This window comes from Oncorhynchus kisutch, linkage group LG2 (genome assembly GCF_002021735.2).
Source record: "Oncorhynchus kisutch isolate 150728-3 linkage group LG2, Okis_V2, whole genome shotgun sequence".
NCBI lineage: Eukaryota > Metazoa > Chordata > Actinopteri > Salmoniformes > Salmonidae > Oncorhynchus > Oncorhynchus kisutch.
The window spans coordinates 20,298,491-20,322,477 of record NC_034175.2 but is presented as its reverse complement, the minus strand read 5'-3'; the positions used below and the strand labels follow the sequence as shown (position 1 = coordinate 20,322,477).

Genomic DNA, 23,987 nt, shown 5'->3' with positions numbered 1-23,987 from the left:
GATTTCACTGTACACGCACACACGTTCTGTCTCTTTCTTGCTCTCTCTCTCTCTCTCTCTCACACACACACACCTGCTTTCTCGCTCACTCTGACACATCGCACTCTTTCTCAGTTGAACAGAAGCAACAGTGGTTTACCCCTTCAGAAATAAAACACAAAGACAAACCTACTGACTCATAATATGACCTAATTATGTTACAACAAAACGGCTTGACATTGACATCCACTTAAGCTCTGTCTCTGCATAAAAACGCCGGCGCGCCGATTGTAATGTTACGGCAATGGATAGACGCACTTCTCTCTGTTAAAATTTGCTCCATGGGGTATTCCAGCAGGCTGCATCTTTGAACTATTGATATTATAGGAATTCTGTATTTATTCAGGCCATTAGTCTGGTTTTATCAGCGAAGTTACTCTCATCAAATAAAATAAACGCATGAAGAGGAACAACTTTACGCACAGCACACCTGCTAACACAATGAAGATAATTCTACTCATGGTATTTTCCCTCGTTTTGGCAACTGTCCTCAGCCAAAAAATCTATTTTGATGACAGTTGGAGAGAAGACAATGAAACGGTAGGATATTTCTCTCAAATTGTCAAAAATATGTTTGAAACATTTGACTATAGCCTATAGTGTCATTGTCGAAATTAAGATTTAAAAAATGTTTCAGCACTGTCCCTTACATTTGGAAATGTGGACTATTTAGGAAGCAGCCACGGGCAGTGATAGGCTTCATAATTTGCATCTCATGCTTCGCCTAGGCTACATTCAAATTAATAAGCAAAATTGTGTATTTTATTTATTCAGAGCAAATGGCCACAATCTGAGCAATACAAAGAAATCCTGAAAAGAATGACTCGAAAACCTGAGTCACGCAAATTCTTTGGTCTTATGGGGAAAAGAGGCTCTGGTATGCTAACTACTTCCTAGTTATAATTCAATATTTTAAAGGACATATATTCTATTTCTATAAAAGCTCATCTGTATTTTTGCTTTTTCCCTTCCACTCTTTGCAGCAAAGTCCCAGGTAACAAGAAGAAGTAAGTGTTGCATGCATTAGACATGGTTGGCAATGACAATTTAAATAGCATTTAACTGAGGCTACTAGTATGAAGATATCAATGGGATACAAGGCACATAGATCCTATTAAATGATAGAATTAGATATGATAAAGGTATGAACACCACTAAGATGTAACTGTTCTCATGCCATATACAATTCCTGCAAGAGACTCTGGTGTGTAATGTCAAAATGGGATTACTGTGGGAGATATACTTTTTTCAGTCTGAAATAACCCTACTCTCACCTCTTTTCCAGGGCAGAAATTTGAGTCTTTTGTTGGACTGATGGGTAAAAGGAGCTCAGAGGAACAAGGTAAAATACCAGCATTTAGTGTATCTGACTCATTCTGAATGATTTTTTCTTTCTCTTGGGACATACTGTTGATTACTGTTATTCCTGCAGGTTCCTTCTAATGGATCTCCAAAGCAGCTACATACAACTTTGAATCGAAAGATTCAAGTGTGAACCAGGATGCACTGAACATGTTTGCATGATTGTTTCAGTCACGTGTGATGTCCAATATTTTGAAAACATTTTGCATCAAATGAAACAGTACTTGCAAAAATTGCTTTAGACAATTAAGGAAGATGCATATTACTGTGGTGTGAAATGTCAAATCTATTCAGGCAAATAACCTGTTAGTGCTCTGAAAACATTCATATTGTGCATGTAATGTGGCAGAATACTTACATCAAAAGTAAAACCACTAAACTGAGAAACGCTGTATGACGGTGGAGACATGGTGCAGACAAAGCAGATGAATAAACTACAGAGCAAAATAAGTATCACAATTAAATTAATTCAATTTCAGTAGGCCTACTGAACATAGTAATGCAGTATCAACATGCATCTCTTATCAGAATTCATTGCATTACAAGTCTATTACATGTTTATTAAGTGACTTTGTACAATACATATAAAAATACAGATGAGTACATAGCCAAAGCAAAATATGGTGTTGACTTTCCTTTCCCACATAATCTGATGACATGTGGAGTTACAGAAATATTCCTTTAATTTATTTTTGCTCTTTGTACGACTACTGAATGTATTTTGAACAGTCAATCCTCTTCAGAAACTGGTCAAAGCTTCAGAAAAATTCTCCATACAAAAACAAACATTACTTTAGCTGGCTCGGTATATATAAAAAATAAACTAACTGAAATATAACATTTATGACGTTAATGGTGGTCCAAGGCTAGTGAAATTTGCTAAAAACAGAAGAAAGCGTTACATTTTGGAAAAAGCTTCAGCCATAACAAAGCCCAAGGTGCATTTTACCCTCCAGATTTCCCATTACTCCTGTTGAGACTGAGACAGTCGTTTCGTGTTAGGCTACATTGCATGGGGAGCTGTTCAGTATGAGGTTTATCTGTTACACTTTACTAAACAAAAATGATTTTGTAAATGCCATTTCCACATCATTGAAGATCTTTTGTGCATGTAAACAAATAAAACCACTGAAACATGATTGTATAACAGTTCTTTTTTTGTTGTTGCTCTGCATAAAACAGTAGATATCAGTTGTTAAATAGACAATGCAACCTTGGGGAGGGGGGGGCAGTATTCAGTTATATATGGGTTTGGCCTGTCTAAGACAGTAAGTTTCATTAAGGTAAACACATTCCTTGGAGAAGTCCACAGGCAGCTCTCTTCTGGTCATTGTGACAGTACATGCAGACCCAGCTGGGCTGTACATGAGCTTTGGTGTTGGTTTGGTGCCACACACAGATGTCCGAGCTGGCAACATTGGCAACAAGTACAACTTGGTGTTTCTGCAGACTGTCTCTAAAATATCTTCCCCTTCTTTTTGTTCTTTTCGAGAGTCCTGTAGAGGAGAATAGTATTTAAGGCAATAAAATGACGCAAACATTTACAAACCGTGGTTGATATGACTATACAGTGGCATCTAGTGGGACACGCTGGTATTACGTTCTGCACAGACCATTCTGTCTAGTTTAGTTGTTTTCTCTATCCAACAGACAACACTAAATAGAGCTACTTTAGTAACAACCAAAGTCACCACTACAGTTCAGGTGTGTGACAGTGTTACCTGGAGGCATCCAGTCTCTGTTGCTCCAGGCGCTGATTGGTCTCCCAGTTGGCCCGGTCATCCTCAAACTGGCGTCTCTTCTCCTCCAGCTCCTTGTGCTGGGCCTCCAGATTCTTCTTCATCTGATCATGACGCCTCGAGAGCTGCAGAAGAGACATTTTTATTTATTTATTGAAAAGGCATGATCACAACTGTATGACTCACTGAAAAAGTGAATTGTTGCTAAGACTATCCTGGTTAAATAAGTGTGCATTTGGAAATGTAACACTTCAGAGAGAGGGGCAGTGAAGTTCCACACACGTCATTAAACACTCACTGCATCAACACCCACCAAAAAGTGACAGTGTTCATGCATCAGGAAGTAAGAAGTCAAACCATACGGTAGAGGTCAGTAGTGTAGTAAGGCAATGTGACTGATGTTACCTCAGCCTCGGAATCTTTCAGCTTCTGAATCTTCTCCTTGACCTTCATCTCAAACACCTGTTCCATTTCCATCTCCATCTTCTTCATCTTGGCCACGTGCTCCCGCCGCTCCTCCTCCATCTGAGCCAGGGGGCTCCTGCAGGGTCACACACGTATGCATGCAAACAGTCAGACCAGTCCTACAGTGCACGACCCCCTCCATCACACTGGAATAATCCGCACAGTAATGCAAACACCATTTTCCTGCAGGGAATTGGTACATACAAGGATATATGCATGAAAGGAACGGTAGGACCCAACAATATGGCGACTGAAGTGTGGAAAAGCAACCCAAATTTGCTCTGGAGCAGGAGACTCAAAGACCAGCACCAAGCAAATCATGGAGCGGAGTTAGCGAAGCTGTTAGCATAGGCTAGTGAGTAACTGTAGTGAAATAGTGGTGCTTTGAGATGTTAGCTTAGCTAAATGTTAGTAAACGCAATTGAACGTGAGAAGAAGCCACCAGTCCAACTACGCTAATTACATTTGAAGTATTTGCAATGGAAGACGCATATTTATCAATTCCCAGTTGACTTCAATGTTGGCATCTACAGAGTTCCTTGAGACATTGTCCGGCATAAAGGGGGAAGAAAGGAGAGAACTGAACTGGGAAAAAGAGAACCCAGACAAAGGAACACGAACAGGGGAGGAAAAATAAAAATACAATAATTATCTAAGGAAACATAAATTGACCACTTACATGCCTTCACCTGTGTCATGTCTAAAAAAACAGAAACACACACACACTTAGCATGCTGTGATGAAATCATGCACTACGACAACGGGAAAAAATAAGACTGACCGCACTAACAAAAAACATGGACTAAGAACGAAACATCTCCTTCCTCACGGTAAAAACAAGGAAAAGTTCAAAGAAACAAAACTACTTCTCAAGAGGCATGAAACGGTGTGTGCAGTAGTAGCCTTACATTAGTAGCATGTGTTTGGTGCGTAGCTGTGCGTTAGGAACCGCAGTGTGTGAGGGTGTCTCAGTAAAGAGCTAAGATGCTGAGAGTGGTTGGTGTACATAAAAGGGTCTTAGGTGTGAGAGCAACAGTGTGGAATTTAAAGGGATAGTTATGGATTTTGGCAATCATGCCCTTTTCTACTTCCCCAGAGTCAGATGAATTTGTGGATACCATTTTTATATGTCTGTGTCCAGTATGAAGGAAGTTGCTATCTAGCACAATACTAACTAGCGTAAGTGCAATGACTGGAAGATTATAGGTATAGACTACCAGCCATTGCGCTTATTGCGCTTACGCTATTTAGCATTGCGCTAGATAGCAACTTCCTTTAAACTGCAAAGAGAGACATAAAAATGGTACCCCAGAGTTCATCTGACTGAGGAAGTAGATAAAGGGCCTCATTGCCAAAATTCTGAAGTATCCCTAAGCTGTAATACCTACATTTGGAATGATGGACCTATATTGGAAAAAAATACCTCCAAGAACACTACGACAATAACATCCATTTATATACAGCCTAAATATCACATCAATATGATAAAACATTTCAGATGTCCAGTAGATTATCTGTCAGGTAAAATATGCCTTTGATCATTGACAAAGAGTTAGGCTATGCCTAATAGAGAACCGTTGGTAGCTGTTGGACTCACTTGGTCGACTGTTGACCCTTGACCCTGTTGTTGTCCTGTCCGTTGTAGGTGACAGCCGCCAGCTTCCTGCTGCGGTAGTTCTCATAGTGGACGTTATTAGTCACGTCCTTCAGGTCCTGCATGTGGGTTCTGTATGCACACAGAAAGACAGACAAAACAAGTCTTAGAAACCTAGCAAGTTGAGGCTATGGTCAATGTGGTTGACAAAAAAACAGCATTGTCATTTCCCCATTTTCTATCAATTGTTGTAACTTCATGTTTCGAGTCTGTACCTGATGAGCATGTCTCGTAGGATGGTGAAATCACAGTGGTCTCCGTTCTCAACTGCAAGGAAAGACAATCAACACATATTCAAACCACTCTCCAGAATGAGCCTCTTACTAATCTCATCATGCCTGGTACCTTCTGCCACTCCCCATGGGTACTGTCGTCCTCTGGTCCTCTTCCCGTTCACCTCGATGATGGTGTTACTGCCCACCACGGCCAGGGGCAGACGGTCCTGCAAGCAAAATAATGTGTGAGACGTGTGTGTGTGTGTGTGTGTGTGTATATGCAACAGCCCTTACAAAATTTTGTGATAGGCTAGTCGTGGGCCAAAATATTAGGTTTTGCTGCAGGAATTCAGATATTTTGCACAGCTATTTGTGATGATTTTGACCAATTTGGAAAAAAGTTTGACATGCTGCTTGATTTAACCATTTTATGCTGTACTGGTTAAAAATGTCCAGCACTCTTATTTTGTGTGTTTTACTGTTTTAGGTGGTAATAGTGCGGTGACTGGGAATTTGCACGCCCTCGCACAATAAGCGGGGAATTGTTGATTTTGCAAAAATGAATCGCGACACCCATTCCAATATCCAGGCGGGACTGATGTAGCTAAGTGCCTCACAGTTTAAATGGCTAGGTTCATTGGTGCATGCATGGTGTTTAAAACTACTCGCAGTACATTTGTGTAATACCTTGATCTTCTTCACCAGTTTGTTCTCCTCCTCGTCATCCGTCTCTGGGAACTCGTAGATCTGGATTTTGTGCTCCAGGATTTCCCGCATGATCTGAGGGAACGTTCAGTATGTTTTATTAACAAGGACCCCAATGACAATCCAAAAGACATGTGGGACAGTTCTTTATCATGTGGTATCAACTCCATTCAGACTGTATGAATGTACTACCGAGAGGAAATTCCGAAAGGCATCGTCAGAGCAGTATGTGGAATAGGAAAAGGCCCATTCTGCCCAAACAGTCTATTTCTATCTGCAACAATCAAGTCTTCGTCTGTGTAGACCCTTGATGCCCCGCCCCCAGACAGAGCCCACTGACCTGCTTCTTGAACCGTTGGCACTCCTCTGGGGTGAGAGTGTCTGCTTTTGCGATCAGTGGGATGACGTTCACCTTCTCATGCAACCGTTTCATAAACTCAATATCCAGAGGCTTCAGTCTGGAGGGAGACATGACATAATAACATTAATACCATAAATGGTGGGGTATGGGTACTGATGGACAGATTCAGTCCAGTATTTTCATAGCAAACCACAAAGCTCACATATCTTTCCTTAAATATATTAACTAATAAAAAATAAAAAAATTGCAATGGAGCTCTAGTAGTGTGAACAAACAAGCAATTTATCAAAGATGATGACAAAACAAATAACTATTGTCTGTGTCCCCAGAACACTTTCCCCAGCTGTTTCTCCTTAGCAGTGTCACTGTGCAAGGCACTCGAGAGTGAGTGAGCTATATCAGCTGGTGCTGTGAGGAGTGTGTGCGTGTGAGGGGTCAGTGTGTGTGTGAGGCCAGCATAAGCTGCTCATTCTAAGAGCCTGTCTCAACACTGACTGGGGGATTGTAAGGACAATGTCCCATAGAACAGAGTATGAACAGTGAACGCATGCACACACCCCATTTACCCCACAGCCACGACACACACAGCCTTCTCTGACAGAGAGCCGATGCCCTTTAGCACTATCAGTCATATGAAACACAACTATGGATGTATACTGCAAAACAACCCTAAAGAGAGAAAAAAGCCTAAGAGGCAGTAGCCAAAACCGATTGAAATTTCTAATATGGCGTAGTGCACTTTACACTTCTGAAATCTTAGTAAATCTTAAGAAGCCCTCCCCCTTCATTCACACTGTCCGACCTCTCTCCCTACCACCTAGACTCACCCGTGTCCCGAGGGGGCGATGAAGTAGAGGCAGCACTGCACTCTGCTGTCGGGCATCAGTCGTCTGTTCACCCGCGACTCACAGTTGAGGAAATCCTCAAACTTGCTGTCTATGTGGTCGATGACCGGCTGCCAGCTGCGTGGTACATACAGCCACAGGGAGGAAACAAACCCACACACATTGAGCCAAAACGGTCACAACTTAATGGAAACCTGTTCGCAAGCTATGAGCTGAAATGGCTGTCAAATGGGTCAAGATCAATGCATTGATTGGAGCCAAAATGGAGTTGTCAAACTTTGCGTACCAGTTGCTATTGTCCACAGCGTCGCCGAATCCTGGTGTGTCGACTATTGTGAGCAGGAGCTGGACACCACCTTCCTTTACTAACACTTTGGATTGCTCCACCTGGGAAATACAGAGTTATATTAGCATTCAATAGCTGTCTTGTCTAAATGCATACTGGTTACTGTATGACAGTGAGATAGTGAACAACACAACTTTCCTAAGAACTGTCGTAAGAATATAAAGCACTCACTACACCGCTAGCTGTTTAACAATGCAGGACCCAATGCGTTCAGCAAAACGCCCGTCTCCACAAGAGAGTGTTTGCAACAACACAGAAGAAATTAGCATACTGCCAATCCCAATGAAGGGAAAGAAGAGGACCAAAACACCCTCTCAGGAAGACACCTTGTCCCCAATTGCATAGCACACATCGAGGACAGTGGGTGACTCTCATTCTAGCTGCATGTATCAACATGCAGTCTAACACTGTTATTACCTAACTATGCAGAGGAACCAGAAAAACAGACGAGGTTCTGTGTGGAGATAACGTTGGGTTTTGGAGACCAAGTAGAGCAAGTTTCTCTACTAAATGACATGCAGTGCCTTCAGAAAGTATTCACGCCTCTTGACATTTTCCACATTTTGTTGTGTTACAGCCTGAATTTAAAATGAATTTTTTTGAGATTTTTTTGTCACAAGCCTACACACAATACCCCAGAATTTCAAAGTGGAATAATGTTATTCACATTATTTTATCAAACTGATTAAATAAAACTAAAAGCTGAAACGTCTTGAAATGTGCAGTGAATTTCAAATACAGATTCAACCACAAAGACCAGGGATGTTTTCCAATGCCTCACAAAGGGTACCTATTAGTAGATGGGTAGAAAAGAAAAAGCAGCCATTCAATAGCCCCTGGAGCATGGTGAAGTTGTTAATTACACTGAATGTTGTATCATGACACCCAGTCACTAAAATGATACAGGCGTCCTTCGTTGCCGGAGAGGTGACTTTAAAACAGTTGCAGCATTTAAAATGGCTGTGATCGGAGAAAACGGAGGATGGTTCAACAACATTGTAGTTACTCCACAACACTAACCTAAATGACAGAGGAAGGATGCACAGAATACAAATATCCAAAAACATGCATCCTGTTTGCAACAAGGCACTAAAGTAATATTGCTAAAAAATGTGGCAAAGCAATTAACTTTTTGTCCTGAATACAAAGTGTTGTGTTTGGGTCAAATCCAACACATTACTGAATTCCACGCTCCATATTTTAAGCATAGTGATGGCTGAATCATGTTATGGGTATGCTTGTAATCATTAATTAAAGGACTGGGAAGTTTCAGGATAAAAAAAGAAACGGAATAAAGCTAAGCAAAGGCAAAATCCTAGAGGCAAACCTGGTTCAGTCTGCTTTCCACCAGACACAGAGATGAATTCATCTTTCAGCAGGGCAGTAACCTAAAATAAGGTCAAATCTACACTGGAGTTGCTTACCAAGAAGACAGTGAATGTTAAATCTACTGAAAATCTATGGCGAGACCTGAAAATGGTTGTCTAGTAATGATCAGCAACCAATTTGACAGAGCTTGAAAAAAACATTTAAAATGATAAAAAACATCAAATTTTGCACCATCCATGTATGGAAAGCTCTTGGAGACTTACCCAGAAAGACTCACAGCTGTAATCGCTGCCAAATGTGTTTCTACAAAGTATCGACTGAGACACAGGGGTGTGAAAAATGAAATGCATGTTCATAAGTTTCAATAGACTTGCAAAAATGTACAAAAAAACCATCATTATGGGGTATTGTGTGTAGATGTGTGCAAATAGTTTTGCTTTCATCCATTTTGAATTCAGGCTATAACACAAAATGTGGAATAAGTCAAGGGGTATGAATACTTTAGTCTGCTCTATAATCGCAGAATGTGTTTCAAATTCCAAGGCATCAACACGGAGGCAAACTAACATGGTCATCAGTGGAAGAAGAATATTCAACAAGAGAATACAGGACTGTTAAGCAGAAGTGTTTTAAACTACCTGTACAGTCTTTTTGACTCTGTGCGAAGGCCCAGGGTATTCTGACGAGTACAAATCTGTTAGGAACAGAGAATTGATCAACGTGGACTTGCCCAATCCCGATTCACCTAGAAAAAAAGAGAATAAAAAAAGATCATCAGGCCTAATGACAGTGTTGCTACATTAGGGTCAGTGTCATTTTAAAAAATGAGGGAATCAATGCAACTCAAATCAACATACTGGCCTAGTGTGCACAGTATAACACGTAGCTATCTATACCAGCAAGAACACAACATTTAAAGATATAAGGGAACACTGACATTATAAAACAGCTAACCATTCATGTTGAAAGCAGGTACATCCCACTGTGTGATAGCTATTCATGCGACTTTAGAGGCATCCAATGGTACTATAGAAGCAACGAATAAAGCCCAGCCAATAAATCCCAAAGGTCATGTCTTTGATTGGGCTATTGACATTTGTCAAAGACGACCATCCATCTGAATGATTGTGTAGGGCTAGGACAACAGATCCTATTCTGAACGTGGATAGAGAATGCCTTATCATGCCGGCTGTGTGGTCTCGTTTATCTAGCCATTGTGTGCCTGGTTTCCATGCTCCTGGTGAATGGAATCATTAACGCAGTGGAAATGACCACTGGCACTGACCTCAATCGTCAACGAGCTGCTGTTTACAGGCTACAGTATTGGGAGTTGAGCGCTACCATTTCTGTGTTGAATGATTGCACTTGACAACGTGCATTTCAATGCCCATCTTCATACTCCTGTGAGTATGAACGGCTAGTTTATATCAACACACCAGTGTTTTCCAGGTAATGGAACAGGTTGGCGTGCTCCGTTCAGCGAGGCATAGTGTGCTGTGCCAGTCACTGCTGATAACGCCAGCCCTTTCTCACACTACCAGTGGCATGGGCTCAAAGCTCCTCAGGACTGGGTAGAGGTGCTAGCTCTGCCTACTGCTGAGGCAGAGTGTTTGTAACAGTATACAAGACAGTATACAAGACTGATATTGCTGAATTAGCAAACTCAGCAATATCACTGGTAGTGTGAGAAAGGGCTGGCGTTATCAGCAGTGACTGGCACAGCACACTATGCCTCGCTGGACGCAGCACGCCAACCTGTTCCGTTACCTGGAAAACACTGGTGTTTTGATTCAAATTTGCCTGCTTCACATATGCAAAGTATGCATCGTTTGTGATGCGTTCACATTCAAAGAAATAGGACTTAAAAAATCATATTATTATTCTCATTGCAGCAATCAGGCTGGCGAAATCTTCAAGGCATTTTTGGGCCCCAACAGCCAACTTGGGCACCATCCAACACATTGCCTTTAAAGGACATTTTATACAGCAGGGTAAATCATGGTGACTTGTTTAAGAGGAACCCCGTTGCATGCGAGTGCCTGGCAAGGCAGGCAGGTTTAGATAGAATGACAAGTGTAGGCTAACTTCTTAAAATTGATCAATGATAAACCCATGACTGGCTCAGAAAGAGGCTGTTGAAATGCGAGACAAACTATTCTTAGCAGTGAGGGAGAAATTCTGCTATGCCGACCACAGGAAATGGTTTGACCCAAAGAAACATTTTCCCTCCAAACAGTGACTGATTAGCAAATTAAGGCCCTGGGAGAGTTCAACGACCGCATCTAAGTACTTCAACGGCACTCTTGTATTTTTGAAAATACTGCGCAATGTTTAATAAATCAATGCTATTTTAATAGGCAGGCGGATGTGAAAAAAAGTAAAATGAGAGAGGTTGACTGAGAGGAGGTTAACCACAAACACGCACTTTGCTTGCACATAACTGTGGTCACACACACATTCCTGTCTACAAATTTAACTTACCATATACAGCCTTACCTGGTCAACTGTAGTGTAAACTGAAATGACTGAAAACATGACTCGGTTGAACCATGACCTCAATATATGAATAGCATTTTCTTACCCACAACCATCAGGGTGAATTCAAAGCCTCTCTTCACTGATTTTCTGTACACTTGATTGGGAAGGCTAGCAAAGCCCACATACCCCTCCAGATTCTTTTGTTGCTGGAAAGTAACATACGAGCACAACATCATCACTACCACCACAGTTTTTGCAATGTTATGTAACAGGCCTAGGTTACTTTAAAATTAGGATAAAGTCATTCTGATAAGCAGGCAAATCAACATCGGCCTAACTGACCAATCCATCCATACTTACAGCTGTTTTATGGAAATAATCATGTGATGTGGTCCAACGTGAGGTAAGAGCCAAAGGAGAGAACACACGCGACAACAGTCAATAATCCTAACAAATAATTATTTTTACAGAATCAAATTTCACAAACTGGAAAATCTGGGGATAAATAACATGTGCTTAGGCTAGCAAGCATAACATCACAGAGTTGGATAGTATGATAATGTTATTCATTGTTGTTGGCTTCACCATGGGGTATAACGGAGTCCAATCTCTGTTGATTCCCTTAGCCTTGGACTGTTGTTCAAATGTTTTCAACTGAAAGCCTATGTCAGTGCGAAATTATCGTTCAAATTGTATGTCTTCTTTATGTCCATGCAAGAAACGTTCAATGCGTCATATGAGTGAGATCACTATCTGTACACCAGTGGAGGCTGGTGGGAGGAGCTATAGGAGGACGGGCTCATTGTAACGGATAGAATAAAAGAAACTGTCAAACCTTGCTTCCATGTGTTTGATACTGTTCCATATATTCCATTCCAGCAATCACAATGAGCCCGTCCTCCCACATCTACATGGAAAATGTAACAAATCCTTCTTCACGATTATGCTAGCTAGTGTGGTTTCCGTTTCAGTTTGCGGGTCAACTGAAGGAAGTGGTGAGAGGTGTACACTCATGACTGCATGAGAAAAAGGTGTGTCTTTATCACAATTTAAATAGGCCTTCTTTAATAAAAACCTGACTCACTTTCACTTCGTCCTACCCCAAACCAATTTGAAAAGGCAGACACCCAAAGATAACCCATCTTCACACTTGACTTGTCCTTAAATCTATCCAAGGTCTGAGAATCTAACTGTGTTGGCTTGAGCGTTTATCCTCATCTGTCCCCTTCCCTCAGATTATCAGAACATACTCTGGTTTGCTGTTTTCGACACTATAGGGTGTCACACACACACTTCAATCTATTTTTCAGTGTCGAACTCATGGGTAAATTAAGTGTTTGAAATAGCTGGAAGTAAATACATTGCTTGACATTGTTGTTTTGCTAGCTAACCATTAACAATGGCTTGCTTGGTGAATACTGGGACAATAATTTAAGGGTAAGGACTTGGTGTTAGCATTTTCTGAATCGTAGGCTAACAAGCCAGCTGGCTAACGTTAGGTGGTGAACATGACGTTATCGCCACACACAGGGGGGAAAAAAAGCTAGCTAGCGTTACCTCGATAGAGTTTCCTTAACAAACACCAAAATAAGACATTCGCTTTTGGAAAGAACCACTAGGTAGGTAAACATTTAGGAAAGTAATTAGTGAGGAGGTAGAAAATAACTACACAGGAAATGCCTTAGCTAACGCTAACCTGCTAGCTAAACTAGCAACTCATCCAACAACTGGTGGGGGGACGACTGGGCGTTGGTTACTCAGACAACTAGAAAGCCACGAACAACCATTACTTTAAAATAGCCATTCTGATACAACAAGCTATATATGTAATTTCCAAAGCAGTTTTAGGACATTTTTGATACAGTAAGTAGGCTCACCCATAATGTTGACGTTCGCTGCCGCTCAGAAACCGATCATTCACAACCCGACATTCCGCTTCTTTACCACTAGCGCATACCTACGTACTATGGCCGACGTAATTTCACACCTGAACGACGGAGACTACGCCAGATACAATGCGTACTGCGATTATGAATAGCAAAAATTAAGGACCAAACATCTCGCGGTAGTTTGTTCATTTCCTGAGTTATCCACATGCTATCGCGACAACAATATTACATTTTTGCTAAAGAGAATCTCTGTTTTGATTTTATTTATTTTCTATCAACAGAAACCTGACAGAAACTCTGCATCTACTTAACTTTCCAAAATCGGAAGTTTATTTTGCATATAGATAGATGCACACTGGTTAGTAGTTTATGAAAAATAAATATTAATCAAAATAAGAGCTATAAACCTACTTGTTAAATACAGTTATTTAGTATTAATATGTTTATTTATGTACTTGGTGAAACTGGAACAACAACTGAGCTATAATAACAGGGGAACAACTAACAACTACATTCCAAAGACAAAATTATCTGGTGACGGAATGTGAAAAGGCGTCAGTTGTATCCATAGAAACTACCACATAATAATGTTGCTTCCTCCTATTGGTTAAAACTATCATCAAATTCAGTATGACCTTTTCCAATTCGGGCACATACTTTCCCATAATATGCTCATGAATAAACTGCATCCTTGAAGGAGAAAACAGGCTTGAAAAAGAATAATAAAATAACAGGTGTGTCCTACATATTTGCCATGGTGAAGGAGGGTAAGGTACTGCTCAGTGGCTCAAAGGAAACACGTTTCTCCTTTGTCTTGTGTTCCCTTGTAGTGGATGGCTGCATTATTCCCGAACTATGTCATGTACTTCCTTTGTAGTGACTGGGTCGACCATGCACCACCTGAGTCTGTCCTTAGAGTGCTCATCTGTCTACAATTGCTTATAAGAGAACCCCTTTATCATGTAAAACGAATGATGGTACTTTTCTTCCTTCAACTTCATATGATGTAAAATAGATATGACTTGTGCTGCCTTTATTTTATGACTTGTTGACAAAAACCTGACAAGAGAGCCGGACAATTCAACACTCTGAATTCAGGTATATTTTTTATTCTCTTTATACCCTCTCTTTTCAGAAAGTTTTTCATCAACTCCAAGCTGTTGATCTTCTTGCAAGGGTAAATTTACTTTCAATCTATTTTAAAAACCTTAAAGTCTGACAGCTTGCTTTTTACAGTTGCTGTTTTCTGTCCCGTTCACTCCCTCTCCAGTACATGGAGTTGATGTGCAGCAGTTATCTGGAGTGTGGAAAGCAGACATTTGCCATGGAGAAGTTGGTCACTATGACATGTGAGTTATCAAATCCCCCCAAAAAGTAGCCTGTATTTCCCTCAATGTCCTTCCTTATCATTCCTTGTCTCTTCATTCCTGAATAGATATGTTTCAGAAACTGTTTGCAGTGGAGGACCAAAGGCAGTGGGTTATTGAGAGTGGAGCTCATAAGGTAAATAAGTGTAACAATTGCACTGCCTCATACAATATACTGTAGGATTATGATAAATAAAGAACTGTACTCCTAACTGACTGTTAGTCCAATGTCTTATCCCCATTACTTGTGGATAGGTTTTTTTCTGTCTGGGAAAGTAGTAACTAATGAGCATATAATGACATAAGATTTCATGCTCATGCTCAGACCCTGGTTAAGCTCCTATGAACACGTGACAGCAGTGTGTTACTAGGTTCCCTCCTAGCACTCACCTCATTGGCTGAGAGGTAACTGCTCTTATAAAGGGACCTTGGGACATCATGCATACCGTTTAGTAAGAGTATACACTGTAACTAACACTTAAATACATCACTTGATCTATCCCCTTTTTCAGAATGCAAGGAAAAGATAGGCGAGTTGTCAATCGTGGAGAATCTTCTTGTTATACTACAAGATTATGACTTACTGTCCATAAGGTACAGTGCCTACCTCCCTAATCAGTCACACACTATGCGTTCATCTTTGCGCAATAAAGTTGCTTCAAAATAAAACAGTTCGCCTTACACCCTCATCAACAGCATGACTATATCACTGGCAATAACATGCACCTTCCAATGTCTTACTTTGATGTGTGTTTTGCGTATCCATTTTTCTTTGTGTCCCTTTCAGGATGAATGCAGAGTTGCTGCGGCTGCTTTCCCCGGTGCGGCAGGTGCGGGAGCAGGGGAGGGAGTGCGAGGGCCTGCCGGTGCTGCTCAGCCTGCTGCACGGGGAGCACCTGAAGCTGATGTGGAGCGTAGTGTGGGTCCTGGTCCAGCTGTGTGAGGAGCCAGACACCAGCGCCGAGATACGCACCTGGGGAGGGGTGCAACAGCTGCTCCACATTCTCGACAGGTGAGAGGCTACCTCTGGATAGACTAAAGAAGTATCATAAAAGTTCATGGAGAGCATAGACTACTCAGGAGTTCACTGGGTCAAATGCAGTATATTGGGTGAGGCCTAGGTTAGTGCATATTATGACCCTGAGAAAATTGTGATTATGAGAAAATGGTATGCAACCTCTGGTTAGGCTAAAAATGTCACGCCATGTCTCTGTTTCACCTATTCCTGTGATTGTCTCCACCCCCTCCAGGTGTCGCTTATTTTCCCCAGTGTATTTATCTCTGTGTTTCCTGTCTTTCTGTGCCAGTTTTTCCCATTCTCCTTTTTCTAGTCCTGGTTTTGACCCTTGCCTGTTTCTGGACTCTGTACCCGCCTGCCTGATCATTCTGCCTGCCTTGACCACGAGCCTGTCTGCCACTCTGAACCTCCTGGACTCTGATCTGGTTTTGACCTTTTTGCCTGTCCACAACCATTCTCTTGCCCACCCCTTTGGATTAATAAACACTGTGTCTGCATCTGGGTCTCGCCTTGTGCCTTGATAAAAATAGTATTTCAAACTTTAGAACATATATTAATCAAGAGTTACTTAAGAGTTTAGTAGGTCAAAGACAGCAGTTGAAACATTGGTTAGTGCATATTATAACCATGAGAAAATTCAGTTGATGAGAAAGCAGTATGCAACCCAGATCAGTAGACTTCCGTAATGTACTGTATGTTGTCTGTTCTAGTGAACGAGCGTACGTTTCGGACCGCCCCTCTATCGAGGCCCAATGCAGCGGGACGCATTCCAGAGACAGCACATCAGTGAGGAGCTCAGTCCACAGGAGGATGTAGACGACACCATATCTCTACAGTCAGGTAGGAACACACACTGGATATGTTGACTATAGCTCATACAGATTGATCTACGTCGAACATAAACTTATGTAAATGTCTGTCTTTATTGCTGCATGCTGTGCAGCAATAAAGCTGCACAGCGGCTCTGACTGAGCTCGTTTTGGATGACACCACTGCACATCAGGTGGTTCAGGTAAGGGCACCTACCCACAAAAATAAACCAAGTGTTGGCTGCCATTAGAATGGTCAATGAACTGGGCAGTATTTAGGACTATGATATTAATTCAGAATAGTGTTAGTGTAAAGGACATTTTTGAAATGTGTTCTCTTTGCTTCAGTCAGGAGAATGGGGTCTATGTAATTGCAAAATTGATTCTGCCACGACGCTTTCTCAATGGACCAAAAGCAATATCCCGACAGGTATTAAACACGCATTAGATAACGGTGTAACTACAATTATCATGGCATGTTTGTCCTTATACTGCAATGATAGTAATTATGTTATTGTTGATGTTGACAGTGCTATGCATTTCTGAACCTACCTTTCCTCTTCAGCATGGAATGTAACCGACATCTGTTTTTAAGGTGATGACATATGACATTGTTTCTTAAAGTCAATGTACATATTCTTTCCTTTCAGAAAATGTATGAAAATAACTTTCTGTTTCAGGCTCTATCCTACAGATTTATTTGAGATGTTCATTTGATGTTGGACATTATGTGAGAGACATCACTGTCTATGAAGTACTTCAAGCAAAAGTTTCTCTCCACACGGTGACACAACTACTCTACTGTAAAAACGACTATACGTAACATACAGGTCAACACCAACATATAGCGCCTTAAAAGGTTGTTGGGCCACCACAAACCAAAACCGCCTCAATGCGTCTTGGCATAGATTTTTACAAGTGTCTGGAACAATATTGTGGAAGCACCTCCTTTCAATATACTTTTATCCCTCATTTACTCAAGTGTTTTCATTATTTTGGCAGTTAGCTGTACATCCAAGGGCCCTCTCCTGTCTCCTTTTACCTGTTAAATACATTTAGATTGTAATGTAAAGCCCCGCATAATAATGATACATTTACTATTTTCATTACTTGTTCTCTGCAGCCATTACTACCCTACTCCACTCTGTGAGGATTGTTTACTGGTTTGTGTTGGCTTGCCTTTAGCAGGAGGAATTGGACAGTCTGAGCGAGAGTATTGAGACTTTCGACCAGAACCACCCTCCTCTGAGAGTGATCAATGGTTACTCCATACTGGACCTTCTAGGCACTGGGGCCTTCAGCAGTGTGTTCAAGGTAGAGCCTCCCGCTGAGCCATTCATCAGTGCCAACCTTAACGTGCCTGTAAGAGTGAACACATGACAGCCATTACAATGTGGTTGTGATTGATGTGGCATGTCTGATTGTGCTTGGATTTCAAGGATTCATGATCATGAATTGCAATCACTAGAATTTAGCTACCTCTGCATGCTTGAGTTTGAATTTGTACAATTTGGCATGACTATGGAGTGATTTTAGTGCCAAAAGAAATTGAATCTGAAATGTATTTTGGCACTAAACATTTTTTATTTCAGATTCTTTTGTTTAACCTTTATTTAACTAGGCAAGTCAGTTAAGAACAAATTATTATATACAATGACGCCCTACCAAAAGGCAAAAGGCCTCCTGTGGGGACGGGGGCCTGGGATTAAAAATATAAATGTAGGACAAAACACACATCACAGCAAGATAGACAACACAAAACTACCTGAAGAGAAACCTAAGACAACAACATAGCAACGCAGAAACACATGACTACACAGCATGGTAGCAACACAAAACATGGTACAAACATTATTGGGCACAGACAACAGCACAAAGGGCAAGAAGGTAGAGGCAACAATACATTACACAAAGCAGCCACAACTGTCAGTAAGAGAGTCTATGATTGAGTCTTTGAATGAAGAGATTGAGATAAAACTGTCCAGTTTGAGTGTTTGTTGCAGCTCGTTCCAGTCGCTAGCTGCAGCGAACTGAAAATAGGAGCGACTCAGGGATGTGTGTGCTTTGGGGACCTTTAACAGAATGTGACTGGCAAAACGGGTGTTATATGTGGAGGATGAGGGCTGCAGTAGATATCTCAGATAGGGGGGAATGAGGCCTAAGAGGGTTTTATAAATAAGCATCAACCAGTGGGTCTTGCGACGGGTGTACAGAGATGACCATTTTACAGAGGAGTATAGAGTGCAGTGATGTGTCCTGTAAGGAGCATTGGTGGCAAATCTGATGGCCAAATGGTAAAGAACATCTAGCCGCTCGTGAGCACCCTTACCTGTCTATCTATAAATTATGTATTCGTAATCTAGCATGGGTAGGATGGTCATCTGAATCAGGGTTAGTTTGACAGGTGGGGTGAAAGAGGAGCGATTACGATAGAGGAAACCAAGTCTAGATTTAACTTTAACCTGCAGCTTTGATATGTGCTGATACAGTGCCTTGCGAAAGTATTCGGCCCCCTTGAACTTTGCGACCTTTTGCCACATTTCAGGCTTCAAACATAAAGATATAGGACTGTATTTTTTTGTGAAGAATCAACAACAAGTGGGACACAATCATGAAGTGGAACGACATTTATTGGATATTTCAAACTTTTTTAACAAATCAAAAACTGAAAAATTGGGCGTGCAAAATTATTCAGCCCCTTTACTTTCAGTGCAGCAAACTCTCTCCAGAAGTTCAGTGAGGATCTCTGAATGATCCAATGTTGACCTAAATGACTAATGATGATAAATACAATCCACCTGTGTGTAATCAAGTCTCAGTATAAATGCACCTGCACTGTGATAGTCTCAGAGGTCCGTTAAAAGCGCAGAGAGCATCATGAAGAACAAGGAACACACCAGGCAGGTCCGAGATACTGTTGTGAAGAAGTTTAAAGCCGGATTTGGATACAAAAATATTTCCCAAGCTTTAAACATCCCAAGGAGCACTGTGCAAGTGATAATATTGAAATGGAAGGAGTATCAGACCACTGCAAATCTACCAAGACCTGGCCGTCCCTCTAAACTTTCAGCTCATACAAGGAGAAGACTGATCAGAGATGCAGCCAAGAGGCCCATGATCACTCTGGATGAACTACAGAGATCTACAGCTGAGGTGGGAGACTCTGTCCATAGGACAACAATCAGTCGTATATTGCACAAATCTGGCCTTTATGGAAGAGTGGCAAGAAGAAAGCCATTTCTTAAAGATATCCATAAAAAGTGTTGTTTAAAGTTTGCCACAAGCCACCTGGGAGACACACCAAACATGTGGAAGAAGGTGCTCTGGTCAGATGAAACCAAAATTGAACTTTTTGGCAACAATGCAAAACGTTATGTTTGGCGTAAAAGCAACACAGCTCATCACCCTGAACACAACATCCCCACTGTCAAACATGGTGGTGGCAGCATCATGGTTAGGGCCTGCTTTTCTTCAGCAGGGACAGGGAAGATGGTTAAAATTGATGGGAAGATGGATGGAGCCAAATACAGGACCATTCTGGAAGAAAACCTGATGGAGTCTGCAAAAGACCTGAGACTGGGACGGAGATTTGTCTTCCAACAAGACAATGATCCAAAACATAAAGCAAAATCTACAATGGAATGGTTCAAAAATAAACATGGCCAAGTCAAAGTCCAGACCTGAATCCAATCGAGAATCTGTGGAAAGAACTGAAAACTGCTGTTCACAAATGCTCTCCATCCAACCTCACTGAGCTCGAGCTGTTTTGCAAGGAGGAATGGGAAAAAAATTTGGTCTCTCGATGTGCAAAACTGATAGAGACATACCCCAAGCGACTTACAGCTGTAATCGCAGCAAAAGGTGGCGCTACAAAGTATTAACTTAAGGGGGCTAAATAATTTTGCAATAAAATAATATGATTGTGTCCCACTTGTTGTTGATTCTTCACAAAAAAATACAGTTTTATATCTTTATGTTTGAAGCCTGAAATGTGGCAAAAGGTCGCAAAGTTCAAGGGGGCCGAATACTTTCGCAAGGCACTGTATGTGCTGAGACTACTCCCAAGTACTTGTATGAGGTGACTACCTCAAGCTCTAAACCCTCAGAGTTAGTAATAACACCTGTGGGAGGTTTGGCATTCTTCCTACCAAACCACATTACCTTTGTTTTGGAGGTGTACAGAACAAGGTTAAGGGTAGAGAAAGCTTGTTGGACACTAAGAAAACTTTGTTGTAGAGCAAATAACACAAAATCCAGGGAGGGGCCAGCTGAGTATAAGACTGTATCATCTGTATATAAATGGATGAGAGAGCTTCCTACTGCCTGAGCTATATTGTTGATGTAAATTGAGAAGAGCATGGGGCCTAGGATCAAGCCTTGGGGTACTCCTTAGTGACAGGTGGTGGCTGAGACAGCAGATTGTCTGACTTTATACACTGCACTCTTTGAGAGAGGTAGTTAGCAAACCCGCCCAAAGACCTCACAGAGACACCAATACTCCTTAGCCGGCCCACAAGAATGGAATGTTCTTCCGTATCAAAAGCTTTGGCCAAGTCAATAAAAATAGCAGCACAATATTGCTTAGAATCAAGAGCAATGGTGACATCATTGAGGACCTATAAGGTTTCATTGACACATCCATAACCTGAGCTGAAACCAGATTGCATACCAGAGAGAATACTATAGACATCAAGAAAGCCAGTCAGTTAATTATTGACATGTTTTTTTAAAGATGCTACAGTGAGGGGAAAAAGTATTTGATCCCCTGCTGATTTTGTGTTTTGGGTCATTGTCATGCTGGAATACCCATCCATGACCCATTTTCAATGCCCTGGCTGAGGGAAGGAGGTTCTCACCCAAGATTTGACAGTACATGGCCCCGTCCATCGTCCTTTTGATGCGGTAACGTTGTCCTGTCCCCTTAGCAGAAAAACAACCCCAAAGCATAATGTTTCCACCTCCATGTTTGACTATGGTGATGGTGTTCTTGGGGTCATAGGCAGCATTCCTCCTCCTCCAAACACAGCGAGTTGAGTTGATGCCAAAGAGCTCCATTTTGGTCTCATCTGACCACAACACTTTCACCCAGTTGTCCTCTGAATCATTCAGATGTTCATTGGCAAACTTCAGACAGGCATGTATATGTGCTTTCTTGAGCAGGGGGACCTTGCGGGCCCTGCAGGATTTCAGTCCTTCACGGCGTAATGTGTTACCAATTGTTTTCTTGGTGACTATGGTCCCAGCTGCCTTGAGATCATTGACAAGATCCTCCCGTGTAGTTATGGGCTGATTCCTCACCATTCTCATGATCATTGCAACTCCACCAGGTGAGATCTTGCATGGAGCCACAGGCCGAGGGAGATTGACAGTTCTTTTGTGTTTTTTCCATTTATGAATAATTGCACCAACTGTTGTCACCAAACTGCTTGGCGATGGTCTTGTAGCCCATTCCAGCCTTGTGTAGGTCTACAATCTTGTCCCTGACATCCTTGGAGAGGTCTTTGGTCTTGGCCATGGTGGAGAGTTTGGAATCTGATTGACTGATTGCTTCTGTGGACAGGTGTCTTTTATACAGGTAACAAACTGAGATTAGGAGCACTCCCTTTAAGAGTGTGCTCCTAATCTTTTTTTATTTTATTTAACTAGGCAAGTCAGTTAAGAACAAATTCTTATTTTCAATGACAGCCTAGGAACAGTGGGTTAACTGCCTGTTCAGGGGCAGAATGACAGATTTGTACCTTGCCAGCTCAGGGATTTGAACTTGCAACCTTCCGGTTACTAGTCCAACGCTCTATCCACTAGGCTACCCAGGTCATTACCTGTATAAAATACACCTAGGAGCCAGAAATCTTTCTGATTGAGAGGGGGTCAAATACTTATTTCCCTCATTAAAATGCAAATCACTTCATAGCGTTTTTGACATGCATTTTTCTGGATTTTGTTGTTGTTATTCTGTCTCTCACTGTTCAAATAAACCTACCATTAAAATTATAGACTGGTAATTTCTTTGTCAGTGGGCAAACGTACAAAATCAGCAGGGGATCAAATAGTTTTTTCCCTCACTGTACATTATCTGATTACTTCCTAAATAACTCCCATAATACCCCTCAGGTGCCTGACAACCGACACAGACTTGCGTCCAGACATCGTGGAAGTCAGGGCCAAGATCTCTGACATCATGATGAGGTTCATGGACAGCTTGTACACCTCCCAGAATGCTTTGGAGAGGAGGGCCGGAGCGAGACAGGAAGCGAGCACAGAAGTACTTCCTGGAGAGCCATCGGGGCAGGGGTAACTGCCGCCACTCCTCTAAAGACCAGGAGAAAACCACTAGTAGGACTGATGAGTCCATGGTACCTTACTTCTTTTTAGGCCACAGCTCAAACCAAAGCAAAAAAATACACCTCCAAGGTAAATCTTCCCTGGATTATATGGCCATAATTGATGTTTCTCATAAAACATTTTCTACCATGTTGATTATGATCTATGTGTTTATATAGATAGTGGCTCCGGTGGAGCTCTAGATCCCTCTCATACCAACATCTCCACTGCCTCGGGGTATAAAGACGCTGGTGAGCACTTGAATTCAAAATGCTCACTTGAATTTAGATCGTTCAACTACTAGGAGTATTCCCAAGTGTACTGTTTGGATTGGAATCAATTGATCTTTGTTATTGTTAAAGGGCCTGTAAAGAGCAGCATCAGTGCTTCTGTGGCAGATGAACAAATCTTAGCCGTGTGAGTCTGATGATCATACTCTGATATATTATATGTTGTTGAATATTACCCATATCATCATTTCATCTGAAGAGTAACTATACTGTTTGTGCCATGACTACAGTTTGTCAGTCAAGTGATTAAAATAACCATCCTGTTTTCCTCAGTGGTGAGTTTGCTGTTCTGAAGCCAAAACTTCGACCAGCTAAATTGGGTCATTTTGAAGGATGTTCTGCTTTCCTCCTTTAACTCTTTAGTTAAATGGGTTCAACTCAACTGATAAACATGTGGGTTTCATAGCGTCAGCAGGAAACTGTATCTCAGAGGAAGGTTCGGCAGACCGGTGATCCCATCCAAAAAACCCTGGTATCAGTTAAGTCTATATGTACTTTAGATTTTCATTCGATTTAGAGTTCCGGTAATATACTGAGAACTATGTACCAGTTAGTTGGTGTATACAGTATGTCTAGACATTTGAACCATTATATTTAAAATCATACTGTTTTTGCCAATTTTATGTTCAGCTTCCCCCAGCTCTTCAGCACAGTGTCAAACGGTCGGGCGATTGAGAGATTCAGAAAGTCCCTGTTCCACTACGGAAGCAGTCCCTACAGTCTCAAGGTGGAGCTTAACAAGGTTAAAAAGCTTA

The 23,987-nt window shown here is 41.5% G+C and overlaps 2 protein-coding genes and 1 pseudogene across 4 annotated transcripts; 2 read left to right on the top strand and 1 right to left on the bottom strand.

Annotated features, from left to right (window-relative positions):
• The first annotated feature begins 79 nt into the window (after window positions 1-79).
• Window positions 80-2,500, top strand: LOC109909067 (protachykinin). The gene is made up of 5 exons (XM_020507970.2): window positions 80-579; window positions 814-916; window positions 1,023-1,046; window positions 1,325-1,381; window positions 1,472-2,500. The coding sequence occupies exons 1-5, from the start codon at window positions 439-441 to the stop codon at window positions 1,480-1,482; spliced, it is 336 nt and encodes a 111-aa protein (XP_020363559.1). The 5' UTR covers window positions 80-438; the 3' UTR covers window positions 1,483-2,500.
• LOC109909053 (septin-7) lies at window positions 1,936-13,582 on the bottom strand. Of its 3 annotated transcripts, none has more exons than XM_020507946.2 (15): window positions 13,416-13,582; window positions 11,899-11,900; window positions 11,642-11,744; window positions 9,699-9,805; window positions 7,672-7,772; window positions 7,368-7,502; window positions 6,520-6,637; window positions 6,162-6,254; window positions 5,605-5,701; window positions 5,475-5,526; window positions 5,203-5,331; window positions 4,285-4,305; window positions 3,546-3,681; window positions 3,123-3,265; window positions 1,936-2,897 (listed from the first exon to the last, which is right to left on the bottom strand). In XM_020507946.2, exons 1-15 carry the CDS (start codon window positions 13,417-13,419, stop codon window positions 2,858-2,860), a joined length of 1,281 nt encoding a protein of 426 aa, XP_020363535.1. In that variant the 5' UTR covers window positions 13,420-13,582; the 3' UTR covers window positions 1,936-2,857. The 3 variants fall into 3 exon arrangements, with proteins under 3 accessions (XP_020363535.1, XP_020363550.1, XP_020363544.1); XM_020507961.2 differs by lacking the exon at window positions 13,416-13,582 and adding an exon at window positions 12,124-12,405; XM_020507955.2 differs by lacking the exon at window positions 4,285-4,305.
• Window positions 13,583-14,181: 599 nt separating this feature from the next.
• On the top strand, window positions 14,182-18,001 carry LOC109903739 (serine/threonine-protein kinase Nek10-like; annotated as a pseudogene).
• Window positions 18,002-23,987: the final 5,986 nt, after the last annotated feature.

What these genes read in the sequence shown, in the direction of transcription:
- LOC109909053 (XM_020507946.2), bottom strand. An exon ending in CCCATGGGGAGTGGCAGAAG is followed by an intron (nt 5,527 to 5,604) that starts GTACCAGGCATG and finishes CTTTCCTTGCAG; the next exon opens with TTGAGAACGGAGACCACTGT. An exon ending in TGAAAGATTCCGAGGCTGAG is followed by an intron (nt 3,266 to 3,545) that starts GTAACATCAGTC and finishes TCTCTTCTGCAG; the next exon opens with CTCTCGAGGCGTCATGATCA.
- LOC109909067 (XM_020507970.2), top strand. Translation starts at nt 439, where the DNA reads ATGAAGAGGAACAACTTTACGCACAGCACACCTGCTAACACAATGAAG. An exon ending in GGAGAGAAGACAATGAAACG is followed by an intron (nt 580 to 813) that starts GTAGGATATTTC and finishes TTATTTATTCAG; the next exon opens with AGCAAATGGCCACAATCTGA. An exon ending in GTCCCAGGTAACAAGAAGAA is followed by an intron (nt 1,047 to 1,324) that starts GTAAGTGTTGCA and finishes CCTCTTTTCCAG; the next exon opens with GGCAGAAATTTGAGTCTTTT.